General features: G+C 40.4%; 2 protein-coding genes across 2 annotated transcripts; one reads left to right on the top strand and one right to left on the bottom strand.

Moving 5' to 3' along the window:
• The first annotated feature begins 810 nt into the window (after window positions 1-810).
• alg9 (ALG9 alpha-1,2-mannosyltransferase) lies at window positions 811-7,655 on the top strand. The gene is made up of 15 exons (XM_068600438.1): window positions 811-950; window positions 2,542-2,677; window positions 2,757-2,891; window positions 3,189-3,259; window positions 3,358-3,446; window positions 3,807-3,942; window positions 4,040-4,127; window positions 4,463-4,568; window positions 5,048-5,170; window positions 5,522-5,676; window positions 5,800-5,929; window positions 6,048-6,195; window positions 6,284-6,413; window positions 6,510-6,640; window positions 6,896-7,655. Exons 1-15 carry the CDS (start codon window positions 811-813, stop codon window positions 7,017-7,019), a joined length of 1,842 nt encoding a protein of 613 aa, XP_068456539.1. The 3' UTR covers window positions 7,020-7,655.
• A 124-nt stretch (window positions 7,656-7,779) lies between these two features.
• layna (layilin a) lies at window positions 7,780-12,175 on the bottom strand. Its single transcript, XM_068601021.1, has 8 exons — window positions 11,884-12,175; window positions 11,737-11,757; window positions 11,261-11,558; window positions 10,471-10,628; window positions 10,343-10,387; window positions 10,190-10,252; window positions 9,958-10,054; window positions 7,780-9,708 (listed from the first exon to the last, which is right to left on the bottom strand). The coding sequence occupies exons 1-8, from the start codon at window positions 11,957-11,959 to the stop codon at window positions 8,997-8,999; spliced, it is 1,470 nt and encodes a 489-aa protein (XP_068457122.1). The 5' UTR covers window positions 11,960-12,175; the 3' UTR covers window positions 7,780-8,996.
• Between the last annotated feature and the right edge of the window lie 3,321 nt (window positions 12,176-15,496).

Raw genomic sequence — 15,496 nt, 5'->3', positions numbered from 1 at the left:
TGCTTGCAGGTAACAGCCCTGGAATCATGTCTATGAGTTTATACTTTTTTTATATATTTATTCTACAGTGGTGGTTAAAGTACTGCTTCACTTGAGTAAAAATAACAATACCACAGTGTAAAAATATTCTGTCCTAGTAAGAATCTTGCATTAAAGTACATAGGGACCTCATGTATATCCAAGCATAGCGCCAAACAACTCAATTTTTAGTGGATATAATCAGCAACTGAAAAAGCCTACAAGGGTATGTGAGGCCAAAAATCCATAACAGTTCATCACATGCAATACACTGGTCATATGTTTTAATTATAAAATTGAAGTACCAAGAAACTATAGCAGTTAATAAATGTGGTGAAGTAAAAAGTACAATATCTCTCTCTCTCTCTCTCTCTCTCTCTCTCTCTCTCTCTCTCTCTCTCTCTCTCTCTCTCTCTCTCTCTCTCTCTCTCTGAAATATAGAGTAGAAGTTTAGCTTTAATTGGATATTTTAGTTAAGTACAAGAAATATCTTAAAACTGTAATCAAGTACAGTACTTGATTTAATATACTTTTGTTTACTTTCTATCATTCCTCGAAAGTTACTTTCAGTTAAATAGGAGTCCATAACTGTTTTTATTTCCTCGAAAGAACCTCGTATGTTTATCATAGGAAGAAAACATAGCCTCTATAGAGAGAACGAAGTACAGTATAGAGAAAGCCAAAGCAAGTTGACTGAGAAGTCTCATCACAGCCTGTCTTTGACAAGTGCCGTCAATAACCGAGCAGTGGCGGAAATGAACGAAAAACGACTCGGGAGCAGAGTTGCAAAAAATGGCGGCCAAAGCGCTTCGGCAGCGGACCAGGCGAGGCAGCAGGCAAGATGCAAACAACGTAAACGTCCCCGCCGAAGCTCGGCCACCGAAAGAGGAGAAAGGTGGCGAGGACACCAAAGCCACAGAGACTCGGCCAGAGTGAGTAGGAGCCGGGAACAGAGAGACGTGTGACGCGTCGGCGCTGGGAGCTCCATCCCCGGTGTTACGGTTTAACAAGCGACCGTGTTAACTGGCTCTGACAGCCCGAGCAGGGGGAAGCTAGCTGAGCAAGTTTGGAGGACAACAACACTGCAGCAACGATTGGAAACGTCCGCTTAACCACAAGCTGGACGATGTCTTTTCAGTACTTTTAAATGCGATGACTGTTAAGTCGTGTTCCCGCCCCGATAGCTTGTTAGTTGCATGTTTTATTTGGTCTCTCTGCTCAGCTTCATTCATTACCCTCTGCTGTCTGTAACTCCGATTGACCGAAAGCTGTCAACAGATAACCTCTTGGGTCAACGCTTGCTCAAAACGGACATGAACGTTTATTTTGAATCGGTAATTGGTGTCGTTGATACGTTGCTGAAGTCCTTTTAAAATACAGCACATCGGTGTGTAAGATGACGTGTCAACGCTGCAGCCATATACTGTGTGTGCAACGACTGAGCTGACTAATCTGACGATGGGCGTGAACATCATGAGGAGTTATCACTGTTACTATTCATATTTATGAATGGTTGTAAACACTGTCTTTACTTATTGTAGTATCTCTGAACAGGCACACTGCTGTCCATATCAGGGAGATAGATATAATCGGCATTGATTTATATATAATTGGAGAAGTTAAATTATGTGTTTTTGTTTGTAATGTAGTGTCACTGTTAAATCAATTTTATTTCAGCCTACTTGCTCATTGTAAACACACTACTAGAAACTAAAACTGATATAGCTATAGATTGGATTTCGGATACAATATGTGCAGTGAAATACTAATATGCTTTTGAGAAAGCATGACAAAGCACGTGTAAAATCTAATAATACGAAGAAGAAGAAGAAGAAGAAAAAACATAAAGGATAAAAATGTATTAATAATATACAGTATTTGATATATCAACTAAAAACAGGACAGAGACACAAGCTGAAACCAGACTGCTAATAGCAACAAAAAAAAACTCTTAATGTAAGAGTTGTGGAGGACAGCTGTGCAATGTGTAATTAGTCCCCGGTGTTACGGTGTAACAAGCGGCCTTATGATTCTTTGAGTGACTTTGCTCAGACTTAGATTAACTGTGTTTCCGCTGTCTTTGAATCCTCTGAGTAATTCAGGCTTTTCTCTGTCTTAAAAAGATATTCACTTTTTGTTCCACTAAATGCATCACATTCTTAATCAAGGGCACATAAATTAGCAGCTATGAAATAATTACCATAATTGGAGTTTCATTTAAAGCAGATGCACTGGAAACATCAATGTTGAATGTGAATGTTAAAACACACAGACAGGCATCAAAGGCCCGCAGACAGGCATCAGGTTGCTTCATGGCTAATTAGACTGTTTCAGATCTCGTTCATTTTCTGTTAAATATGCATGAAGCAGACATGATGTAATTTTTCAGAACATTGTGATACATTTAGATGTTGTTTAATACATTTTGATGCTGAAGTAGATTGTAATAACAGTGTATATATTTGTATGTGTTTTAGTATTCAGCTATTGTGCATCTGTGTTTTTAATTACATTTTTGTATAGGTCAGTAAGTCGTGGAGGACAGGTATGGGCTCCAGAAGGTTCAACTGCATTTAAATGCCTGCTCTCCGCACGTTTTTGTGCAGCTTTGCTCAGCAACATCTCAGACTGCGATGAGACCTTCAACTACTGGGAGCCTGTGAGTGACCAATGCAGATATTTATGAACTGTTAATCTGGTTACTGTTAATCTGATTGTTGTGATGGCTGTTTTGACAGATGCACTACCTGCTGTACGGCACAGGGATGCAAACTTGGGAATATTCTCCATTGTACGCCATCAGGTCGTACGCTTACCTATGGTTACATGCGCTTCCTGCTTGTTTGCACGCCCATGTTCTACAGACAAACAAGGTATATATCCCAAACTCGCCATCATTTCAATTGTTATATTTAAAACGACTTCATCTGAGTTACATTGTCCCAATTTTCTCTTCTGTAGTGGGGGGACTGTGTTTATCTTGAATTGCAAGACAAAAGGGTCCTCCTATATGTAGGAACATAAACTATGTGTGAAATTATTGTAACACATGCTCCTTTTAAGAAAAATATGTATTTTTCATTAAAAAAATACATTAACACACACACAGAGGTGTGTATATCATTGGTATGTTGCAGAGGTTTCATCATTGTGTTATGATTGTGTTGCAGGTGTTGGTGTTCTACTTTGTGCGATGTGTCTTAGCGTTCTCCTGCTGTGTCTGTGAACTCTACTTCTACAAGTAAGTGTACATGCCTATTAAATGCTAGTGGGCATCCTAAATGCTTTGGCTTACACATTTTGCAACTGAACCATTTGGTTTGTTTGTGTGTGACACAGGGCAGTTTGTAAAAAGTTTGGTTTGCACGTGGGCCGTCTGATGTTGGCATTCCTTGTCCTGAGCACGGGAATGTTCTGCTCGTCTGCAGGTTGGTCAGATTTATTTACTTAAATCTATTTCCGTCTCTTGTCATGGGGTTCTTCCCTTTTTTTCACTCATCCATTCACCTTTATCCCAGATTAGTCTTTACATCCACCTTTTTTAAATAACTTACTACAAAGCTTTATATATACACTGATAAACAATATGGAGCAGTGTGAAGTACGTAAACATAAGAAAAGGAACATTTCATATTTGTGATACATTTCTGGACTGTGTGTTTACTTTATTCCCCTTCTCTGTGAAAGTTGGATAAAAAAGGTTTTGCAGAGTTACCTATTTTGGTATGTGTTAGTGAAAGGATCATTTTTTGCTAATTTTTTGTGATCTTATTGTTTTATCCCCTCAGCATTCCTGCCTTCTTCATTCTGTATGTACACAACACTGGTTGCAATGACGGGATGGTTTCAGGACTCAACACCACTAGCCATTATGGGCGTGGCTGCTGGCGCCATCGTTGGATGGCCGTTCTCTGCTCTCGTCGGGTAAGGGCGTCAACTAAAATGCTTATTTGTCAGCAGTACTTTCATGTGTTACAAAATGTGTTACTCTTAAATCCACTTTGATTAATTTTCTCCTCAGGATTCCCATCGCCTTTGACCTGCTGGTGTTAAAAAGGCAGTGGAAAAGTTTCATTACCTGGTCAGCGGTCGCTCTGCTTCTGCTGCTGGTGAGAGATTTTTTTAATATGCAGATAAACAAATAAGGATTTAAGTGTGCACATCACAAGACAAGGGTGCATGTGTGTGAATTGTTGCAGTGTTTGCACAGACCTTCTGTTAATGCAGGAATATTATGGGATATTACATGTTCCTTTACATTTAATCCTTTTCATATGTATCAGAAAGATAATAATATAGTATAACAAAGGCCTTGTCATGGTAAATATATGCACTCTGTATAGATTAATGTGTAACAATTAACAAATGATATAATTTTATGTTTATGTAAATAAAGCTAAATGTAAATCGGCCCATTCACGTTCCCTCTGTTTGTCTTTCTCAGGTACCCCTCATGGCAGTAGACTCTTTCTTTTATGGCAAACGGGTCATTGCACCACTCAATATTCTACTATATAATGTCTTCACACCACATGGACCTGATCTGTATGGTAATATTCAAGAGCACACATCATTAATGTATGATATTGTGATCGCAAAAGAGGGATTTCTGACCTGATATTGTCCCCTCTGGAACGCATGCACCCTCGTCTTATTTTAAGTCTATTTGGTCATCAAACACTATTCATAATGTTTTATTTTTGTACTACAACAGTGGAAAAACGCATAAACAATTTAAAGCTGCACTGTTTTTAGTTAACTCTAGAGGGCATCCCATCATCAACAATGATATATCAAAACCTTTTAAAGAGTGGCAATGGGTTGCAAATAGACTGAATTCACAGATCATAACACAATATGTGTCGGACTTTTTGGCTTCTGTCCCCTCCACCGGTATTCCATGTTTTACCTGGTATAACAACATCTTTGACTATCCCCTCTGTACGGTTTCCCTTCAAATGACTTGCTATAACTATATGTTGTCTTTATTGTGCTGTGATATTTTGGATATTGTGTGTTTAATTTTCAGGCACAGAGCCATGGCATTTCTACTTTGCAAATGGGATACTGAACTTCAACCTTGTGTTTGCTCTGGCACTGTTGTCTCTGCCACTTACTGCTCTTATGGAGACACTGTTACACAGGTTCAATGGTGAGGAAACGGTAGTTTTCTGCCTCAGCAGAACAATATTTATACAATATTATTTATAAATATGTGTGGTAGTAAAATACTTTGGTAGTTTTCACCTCATTGTAGGCACATTAATATAACAAGGTGTTTTGGGAAACAGATATTGATAGAATGTAATACAATAACTATAATATTACAAAGCATAACACATCTCTGTACCAGAGTTTTCAGTCTAGGCATATGTGGCATTGCATAACATTGCAGCTAAACCAAGAAATAGTCCACTGTTTAAATAGTTTATGTTGCCTGTGAATATTCAAAGTAGTTTCTCTTGTGATTTCCCCTGCTTGTGCACACATGTGTTTCCTGCAGTGCAGAACCTGGGCCGTCCATACTGGCTGACTCTGTCTCCCATGTATCTGTGGATGTTGGTTTTCTTCACCAGACCTCATAAAGAAGAGCGTTTCCTCTTTCCCATTTACCCTCTCATTTGCCTCAGTGGGGCAGTAGCCCTCTCCTCACTGCAGGTGGGTTTTGCAATTTAGGCTTTTGTTGCAAGATGGCAGTTCATGTTAGTGGGCTTCACTTGTGTTCGACCCCTTTCTGAATCTGAAATGTATTGTTGGTCTGATTAATTGTATTTCCTGCAGAAATGTTACCACTTCCTGTTCCAGCGGTATCGATTGGAGCACTACACAGTCTCCTCCAACTGGTTGGCTCTAAGCGCGGTCATGGTTTTCTCAGTACTGTCACTGTCTCGCTCTGTCGCCCTCTTCAAAGGTGTGTGTGTGTGTGTGTGTGTGTGTGTACAAACAGACACTAATATTTCAAGCACCAGGGTCATCCAACAAAAGCAAGCAGTTCAAGATTAATTCATTTATATTTTTTCCGTCTACAGGCTACCACGCCCCTCTGGACCTGTACCCAGAGTTCCATCGCATCGCCAAGGATCCGACTCTTCACTCGGTCCCTGAAGGCAGACCTGTTAGTGTGTGTGTGGGCAAAGAGTGGCACCGCTTCCCAAGCAGCTTCCTGCTACCGCACAAGTCAGTATCCGGGTCCTTGTCCAATTCATTATGGAACGTGTATTTTGTCATTTCGACGTTGCTGATAGTTTCTCTTTACAATTTACAGCTGGCAGCTGCACTTCATTCAGTCTGAATTTAAAGGGCAGCTGCCACAGCCATATGCATCTGGTCCTCTGGCCACACAGATCTTACCGGAAAATATGAACGACCAGAACCTGGAGGAGCCAACCAGATATGTGAGTCACTCAGACACGTGTGCATATGTGTTGACATATGGGCACTGTATTTACTAGTAGATGTAGTTTTAATTGGGAAATTTATACTCCGGGCAGGTGGATGTACGGCAATGCCACTACGTAGTGGATCTGGATACAGAGGAAGAGACGGCACTTGAGCCACGTTATTCAGCCAACAAAGAGGAGTGGAGCATCATCGCCTTTAAGCCTTTCCTTCAAGCCTCAAGGTATTAAGAAAAAAACGGAATATTCTGAAAGTGTTCATTTAAAAATGTTTAATGTATTGTAGCTTGAAAAACAAAAAAGAAAGAAAGAGTAACACCCAGAATAGAGAGTATCCTGTTGACATTTGGTAGAACCTCTGAATTAAACAAATTACTTGTCAAAACTAAATAGAAAATTAACTATGATCTATTTTGCCCGAGTACAAATACTTCTGAGAGACTGATGCAGTTTCTTATTAAAAACTATTTCTCTATCAGGTCATCGCCTCTCTTCAGAGCACTCTACATCCCGTTTATATCTGAACAACACACCACCTACAGGCGCTACGTCATCTTGAAACCTCGGCGCCAAAAGCAGCCTCGTAAACGGACGCATGGCTGACCTTTGAACCTTACCTGGCAACAAATTGTTAACGACAGATATCAATCACCTCCCCTCAAAAGTGTGTGTGTGTGTGTGTGTGTGTGTGTGTGTGTGTGTGTGTGTGTGTGTGTGTGTGTGTGTGTGCGTGTGTGACAGGTATGCATGCATGTGTTTTGAAGTATTTGTCTCATTTGAAGATATCAGATCCTTTGAGGATGTTATTTTTGCCTGTGTGTGTGTGTGTGTGTGTGTGTGTGTGTGTATGTGTGTGACTGATGATACAATGTTATGTACAGTATGTATGTGTGTTAGGCAGGTATCAGCTGGACCTGTAATACAAATATTTTTCATCTCAGTTTTTGCGTGTGTTTGTCGGTGTGTAAATTTGTCTTACAACGGATGTACGCTACAAGATTTTAAATGTATTTAGACAGGCCATTTCCCAATTATGAGCGTTTTCTTTTCAAATTTCATTTGAAAGTGTGGCCTGAATGGATGCATTTTTCTGAATGATGAGTTTAGGAAATCTTGTAGTGTTTGTCTGCAATGGTAGAGTATCTTACTGTGGTCTCTGTGTGTGTGGAGATGAATGAAAGCAAGCGTGCGTTATTAATTTAATTTGGAATGTTAATAAAAAATGTGATTGACTGCTAATACAGCCTTCCTGTTGATTTCATTGGTACAGTAAAACCGCAAGCAGACAGATTAAATTCTAATCTCATTTTATTTGAAGACGTAACAAACATACAAACCACTCTCACTTACAGGAGAGACGTCAAGGCATTATACATTCGGAATAAGTAACAATGATGATGCTATATTTTTATCATTCTCTTTGATGTCATGCCATTGTTATGGTCAGGCTGCAGGCACTAAAATTCATTGTATGAGCCACATTTCCACTCGCCAGCAGACAAAATGTCATAAATAAACAAGGGAACAATTTAATTACATTTCTGGCATCTCACAATTTAAGGTCATGTCAAAAAACTCTTGCAGTACATACAAAATATTCAACCCTTGCTCCCGCAAGCGTATTGATCCGTTGTGTCTCTTTGAGGTAGCCTGTTTATATCCAGTACAGCAGCCATAAAGGTCCAATACCTCAATAGTTTACCTACCAAGCAAGGGCATCATGACAAGGCCATGCAAACAGGCTTCTACACAAATCACTCATAGATTTAGTCTTGAGGCCGAGTCATGTCATGTTAATGACTCCAATGTCTGAACATTGCATTATACAGTAACACTGCCCCCTTCACGAGGGACAGTTTATAAAATAAAATAAAAAATACTATCCAAATCAATGCAGTTGACCCATAGATACTGTTTTTTTCAAATTCCACCCATTTTTCTTCATAGTCAAAACGTGGAGTCTACATTGCTAACAATTTATCTCCACCACCAACAGTTTAGTCTGAGATTTTGGACAGAGGAGAGTGAGCTACAGAGTCTGGTAAACTCGCTTCTGTCTAACTTCACACCCCCAAATTTATTGTTCCCTCACTTGCATTGTTCAGCGCCAGTGTTGATTCACCACCACAATATAGCAAAGCTGAATGGACTTTGGTTTGTGGTGTCCAGAAACGTCAGAAAGCGTCCCCAACGATGCAACGACTCGTTCTACAGTAGTTCAGTAGTAGTCTACAGAGAAACCCGTCGGTGTGTAGATTACTAAGACTGGCCTGGACCTTGTTTCTGGAAAGATGCTGCTGGATCCCAGCAGCATTTTGCCGGAAACAATTAAGTGGAGGTAAATTTGTTTGTGTAGACCGCCACAAGCAACAGTTAATTTACTGCCATTTAATTGGGTTGCAGGCAGAAATCTCAGGGACACAAAACGTGAGTATGTCAAACCTAAACAATCAACATGGCTACAATTGTAATTTGGGTAAGGTGATCTTTTAATGCTAAAATCATAATCTGTCCACTCTCATCCCTGTCCACAATCACAAGCACACTGCTGTACACATAGCAAATAAGCTGTTCAAAGGATCAGTAGTTTTCTCTGTTGATCCAGTCTTGTTCGTTGAAGTATCTCCTTCCGACATCAAGGTTCAGGCCATTTCGGTAGCAATCCAGATTTGCATGGTAGGATTTTCGGTTACCACAGGTTCCGAGGTTGGTTTGGTAACTGTCTTCTTTTCCATTGGTGATGTATGTCTGATAGTGGTCAGCTTTTATCGTGTAACTTCCAGGCCTCAGTTTGGGATCGTAGAGGTCACTCATTCCTCTGGTACTACCGTCATACAATCCATGGTCACCGTAGACACTGCTGCCGTAATGCTCACTCTTTGTCGTACGACGACCTAGACTCCTGTCATAAAACTCTCTGTGCCCTGTGCTACACAGACTGCGGTCATTTAAGTCCCTCTTTGCAGAGCGGCTCAAGCTGGTGTTGTAGAAGTCGTGGGTGACACGACGCCCAAGGCTGAGGTCATTGAGGTCATAGTTGAGGAAGCCGCTCTCTGTGCTTGCGAGCGTGACAAAGCCGCTCTCTGTGTCCCGACCACCCAGGTTGTCGTAGTCACCTGTCGGGGTATCAGGGGAGGAGCTTAAAAAGGAGGTGTTTTTGGTCTGCGGACGAGCTGAAACCAGGTCGTCATCCTTCTGGGAGCTAATGACTCTGTAGACGTCAGTTGGAGCCGAGCTGGGGCAGAGGCCCGGCTCTGTCTGGCACACTTCAGATTTCTGCTGTTTCCTGCTTCTGTCTCACACCCAGAAGAAAAGCATACATGAATATGACATATTCAATTTTAATATGGAACGAAACCTGAAATAATAATGAATAATCACAAACTGTTGAACAACTCTATTTTGGAAGTGTTTGAATAATCAACATGACGTTGCGTATTGATGGCTGTAGCCTAGATGGTCCTATGAATTGGTGAACTGGTGTTTTTTTAGTTACAGGAGATCAACGTTTTTAGTGGTTGCATTTGTTAAAGGTCCTCACCGTCGGGCAAGCAGTTTGAAACAGCAGACTCCAATCACTGTCAGTAGCAACAGTATCAGGGGAATGGTGGGAATGATGACGTAAATCACATTAAATGCTAAAAGAGACAACAGGGAGATCCAGGTTTAGTGACTGTCAGGGTAGTGCTTGGATATGCACATCAAAGTAGAGAGTGTATACTTGTCTGCTCTGCATAAAAATGTTTATCAATATGAGTCTTGGGTCAGTCCACCTGTACTTCTGTCCTGGTTGGGGTCACTTGGATTCAACGGCAGCGCAGATGACGGAAAAACATCTGTAATGGGAAGCGTTGTGTAAACACTGTATATTGATCACAATGCTTTTCAAAGTATCCAAAATATCATCATATTCGGGGACATTTTACTTGTTTGAGTGGAGTTGGGTGAAGGGGACGGTTCCAGTGGTTTCTCTGTGCAGAAAAAAAAATCCCAATCAACAATGTTCAAGTATTTTCAAAGTAAAACAATGTTGAAATACTGTGTTAGTTTTCACCTGCAGTGTATTTGCAGATGAAGTTGTTCTTGGTTTCACAATTGTCGTCGTTCCACTGAAACATGTAGAGTCCCCCGGGACCGAGAGGAGCGGACGGTTGGTGATACATTACCACACACACCTCATAGCCGCATGATGGCTCATCCAAATGCCACTTCCTACAACACACACACACACACACACACACACACACACACACACACACAAAGCATATCTCAAATTACATACTCAAATTTGGTAAATAAAGGTAAAAGTAACAAAGCTGGTTAGACCCGGCGTGGGTGCAAGTATCGAAAGTTGAACTGAAAACTGGCTTTGCATTTCTGGTCTCATTTTGCAATTGTATTTAGTTATTCTTTGATCATATATAATTAAATAATTTAAAGATTGCAAGTTGTAGACTGTTTCATAGGAAAAGTTATTGTTCAGTTATTGTGCTTGTGTTTAGACATCTTTAGAGGTATAGTCTGATGCATGGGTGTACATTAGCTTATTATCTGTGTCTGTGCATATGTTAGCTGACAAGCAATAGGAAATTGCCATATATCACATTTTTCAAACTCTCAAAATCAATTTCCGTAAAAGCCTTACTATTCTGTATTAGTCATACCATGATCCTCTAATTGTTTTAATGCGGCGCCATATTATTGAACAAAATTTACTTTGTTGAGTGCACAAAAGAGGACACACACTTTAACACACAATCCACATCATACAATCAGCAGTGAATATTTACGAGATTAAAACTAACTAAAACTAACATTTTGACCCCTTGATGCCTCTCACCCACCTAAATGTGGACTCGCTGCCGTCCAGCCAGTAGTACTGCGAGGGGCAGTCTGAGCTGCTTTCCTCGTTTCCTTGGTTACGGCGGAGACCAATCCAAAAGTCTCCATCGGTGGGCCGGAGCTCTGTGATGAGCTGCTCCACGATCTTCTGCTCAGATGCCGACTCCACGCTCAGCAGCTGTCCTCCGTCCCGTCGGCAGGCGAGTTCTGCCTCCACGAAGTTCAGCCGCCGCCGGAACTCAGAGAAATAGGCCAGCTTGTAACACGGCCTGCCGTTTCCTGCCTTGCACACACGTTGACCTGCACACACACACACGCACGCACACACACACACACACACACACCCCGATTAAACATACCAGAAGTGCAATTCATTTTCTGCACGTTCTCTTACATATTCACAAGACTCCGCTCATACTCTTGGGTATGTTCTGCACCTTACGATATCTATGTAATTTAGACAGAGTGTGTTGCCTACCTCTGGCTTCGAATATATCCGCTTCAAGGGTCAAATATCCAGCACAAAGTCAGGATGGCATGCCAAGGAGAAACCAAAGATAGATCCACAAATGAGTCAAAAAGTTAATGTCTTTCAACTGTGTTGTGTTTTCTTTGTGCAGCTTACCTGTGATGAGGCTTGTGGCTGCAGTTGGATCAAAACATAAAAGCAGGAGGTGACAGAAGATTGTTAGCAGGTCCATCTTTGTCAGCCGTTCACTACCACCTCTTGTATTTTAGTTTAGTCTTTTTCATTCCGCTGTCTGCTCATCTGCTCATCAGGGGAGCTCTGGTGAAACCGAAGGACTTCAGCTGAACCTTGAGAGGAGCAGCTGTTGCTTCGGCCGTAAGAAAATGCCCCCGAAAAGGATGAAATTCAAAGAGAAAGCCAAAAAGTGCTAAAGAGGCAAGTCTCCTGTTCTTTCTGCTGAAAAGGAGAGTATGTGAGACAGAAGGAGGAGCAGGGAGAGGAGGAGATGGGCAGTTTGGGAGGGAGGGCTGTAATCTGTTAAGAGCAGTTTTAATGATTGGGAGAAGAGGCTGCATCGATTGCAAGACATCTAATCATGCAAGTGCTTCTCATCGTAAACGCTGACAAGAGGCAGATCTCGCTGCCTTCTTTGTTACTTAAGCTTTGGATATTATCATTACAAAAGTGTTACTTGAAAATGATCTGCTCAAACTCGATCAGGGACATTTTAAAGTATTTTTCTCAGCTACGGTGTATTGCAGGGCTCTTCCCTTATTATTGTGTTCAAGTACAAAGGCCTGATAGCTAAGCAAGCGGATATATCCACGAGGAGGGACAATACTGTTTCTTTATTAATATAGTCTGTAATTTAAATATTTATCTGCAACATGAAATATGTACAAAAAAATTGAAATTAAGTTCAGACTGTCATTCGTTTTAAATTCAACGGTTGCTAAATCCTAATTCGGGCATAGGGGTACGAAATCCAGCTGAGCTCTGCTCACTTAAAACCAAATACTGACAATCTGTCTTTTAAAATAATGTGTGTTAATGTCTGACTCCATCACTCAGAATAATAAGCTGATGGATGAAAAAAGGATTTCAGAGCCTGTAACCGCCAATTAGTCTGAAATGAAGGATAAATGTGTCAAATGATTCAACATATTATTATTTTTTTTGTTTATTCACCACTCTCACAAATACAAAGCTAAAGTAAGGTTAGCTTTGCACAAAGTGTCACAAGTTCACCTTTATTATGACTTTATTTCATGTCTTTTACTCTGACAGTGACCAACTCTCTTGTTACGGACCCTGTTGACCTCATCTGCCCTGTAATCAGCTCGTTATCAAGCTGTGATAATAACTTAATTCACTTCCTGTTCCGTAATCCCCTGAACTTCCTCACCATTTCCACACCTGGTCATCTTCATCCTCATCAACCACTCTCTCTCATTCCAGCCCAGAACCCCGAACCTTCTGCCCGATTGCCTTGAGCTCAATGCCTCGTGATCCAGTGGTTCATTACCAGTTTAAACCAGATTACTGCCTTTTGAATTTAAGCTTTCGGGTTCAGCGATTTCTGAGTTTTTATACAAAGATGGGTAAAAAACAACTACACACCCATTTCACAGGCGCACAAATAAAGTGTTATATGTTTGATATAACAAACAAGATATCACATGTGGCTGTCAGATTTAGTTTAACCTTTGGACAGAGCCAGGCTAGCTGGTCTTTGAGCTAGTTGAACACCTGCCCACTTTTTATCGACCGTAATCGTCCCTGTTGGACAAAATCTTTATGCTAAGCTAATTCAGTCAGCTGCTCGCGGTATATTTACAATACAATCAGTGGTATCAATCTTTGCACCAACTCTCAGTAGGATTGCAGAACAATTTGGGAAATATTTTTCCCGAATTTTCCCAAGATTGTTAAAGTATAAAAACAAATTAATTAAAAATAAAGACTATATATATATATATATATATATATATATATATATATATATATATATATATATATATATATATATATATATATATATATATATTTCTTTTTTTTTGATGAGTTTCATCTCAGAAATTCAGGTCGTACAGATGCCTAAAGATGCCTAAGATCATTATTATACGGTACGTGTTCGTAACAAGAGAGATGTCAATCAATATAATAGCTGCAATATAATTTGTGAGCATGACCTGCTTTTCTAAGCACAAATGGGGAGGAAAAGTGCATGTATGCAGTTGTTAATAATAGTGATTTTTAAAATGGGCCATGAGGTTGATTTAGGACTCACAAAGAGACAGATCAGCCAGAGTTTAAACAGCAGGACGCTTAATCAGGAATATGCTGTGTGTGCTTGTGTAAAAAAATGAAAAAAGTGTGGGGCTGGAGGGGTGAGGCATCCCTCTATATACTGTTTGCATGCATGATGTTATCCCAACACTGCTAACCTCGTTTGGATAGAACAGATTGGATAGAAATGAGTTTAGGTGCAATAGATTGATTTCAGTCAAGGGGTTTGTTTATATTGAAGGCAGGTATCAGATGTTGTCTGCTGATGCTTGAGAAATAAAAGAGAAGACAAGAAGTAACAGAGTACTCCAGAAGGATTCAATAAAGAATGCACCTTGGTTTAAATGTCCATCTTGTTTACAGCATCTGAGACCGAGAGAGGGTTTCATTCAATTAAGTCTCTCCCATTCGTTCCTCCTCTTACAGTCTGTCTTCCTCCGGCTCTGTTTCCTCCTCTTATCCCACTGACCTCCTCTCTCTCTCCCAATTACTTAAAGGGAAACCAGATGAATGTTCCCATGGGAAGCCAGTACATCACTGACCTAATGTCCCCCCCCCACACACACACGCACCACAGACACTAACACAAGAGAAGTGTTTCACCATGGTCAGAGAAACCAAATATTTATGTTGAAAAGTCACTACCTCCATTCTTTAGTTGTTTGGACGTTTAGCCATTATGCAATAGTAAAGAGAATTGCAAAAATGTACATTTCAACTGGGCCTGACAGCGTAATTGTCAACAGATCATAGTTACATGGTGAAATAACATTTGATTTGAAGCTATAAACTTGCTTTGACCACAACAAATCTTTTGTAATGCAATGGCCTTGTTTGTTTGCTGGTTGGAATGACATGGAAATGAATAAAAAGCGCAGTTCATTTCCATCTCAAAGCCAGAAAGAGAAGGAAAAAACGTAATTACTCACCGAAAAAAGACCTTAACTTTCCACTAAATTCAATTTGAATGATCTTTGCTGGCACACTGCCAGAGTGAGTGTCCGCATTGCGTAGGTCTGCACAGAGAGCTGGAAATGAGCCTTGAGTCACTGACCTGCTGGGGAGCTGGACAGCTCTATCAGCAGAGCTGCTCCATAAAAGAGTTTTGAAGGAACCTTTTAAGTGCTGTCGTAATTCTTTCAGTCATGTCTTTTTTAGGCCCTTTTTGTAAAAAGCATTAGAGAAGGAAATCATTTAATAACCTGTGATTGTGAAAATGTAAATTATGAATACAGCATTTCTACCTCAAATTGTATTATGAATCCCTTTTTTCTAAATGAAGGGTACTTATTCCTTTCTCCATTGAGGCAATGAGCAAACTAATAAGTCTGCATTATAATGCATTGAGATTGCACTGCACTCACCTATCACGACTACGCCCACCTACTGTCTGTAGGAAGACTCTCATTAATGACTCTTCACACTGGTTCCAGAGGTCGTCATTTAGAAAAATAAGTCATAGAGTACTTGAGCTCACTTT

The sequence above is a fragment of the Clinocottus analis genome, unplaced genomic scaffold (assembly GCF_023055335.1).
Source record: "Clinocottus analis isolate CAN_PGR_092001 unplaced genomic scaffold, fCliAna1.0.p SCAF_5, whole genome shotgun sequence".
Classification (NCBI taxonomy): Eukaryota; Metazoa; Chordata; class Actinopteri; order Perciformes; family Cottidae; genus Clinocottus; species Clinocottus analis.
This window is presented reverse-complemented; position numbering and strand designations above follow the sequence as displayed.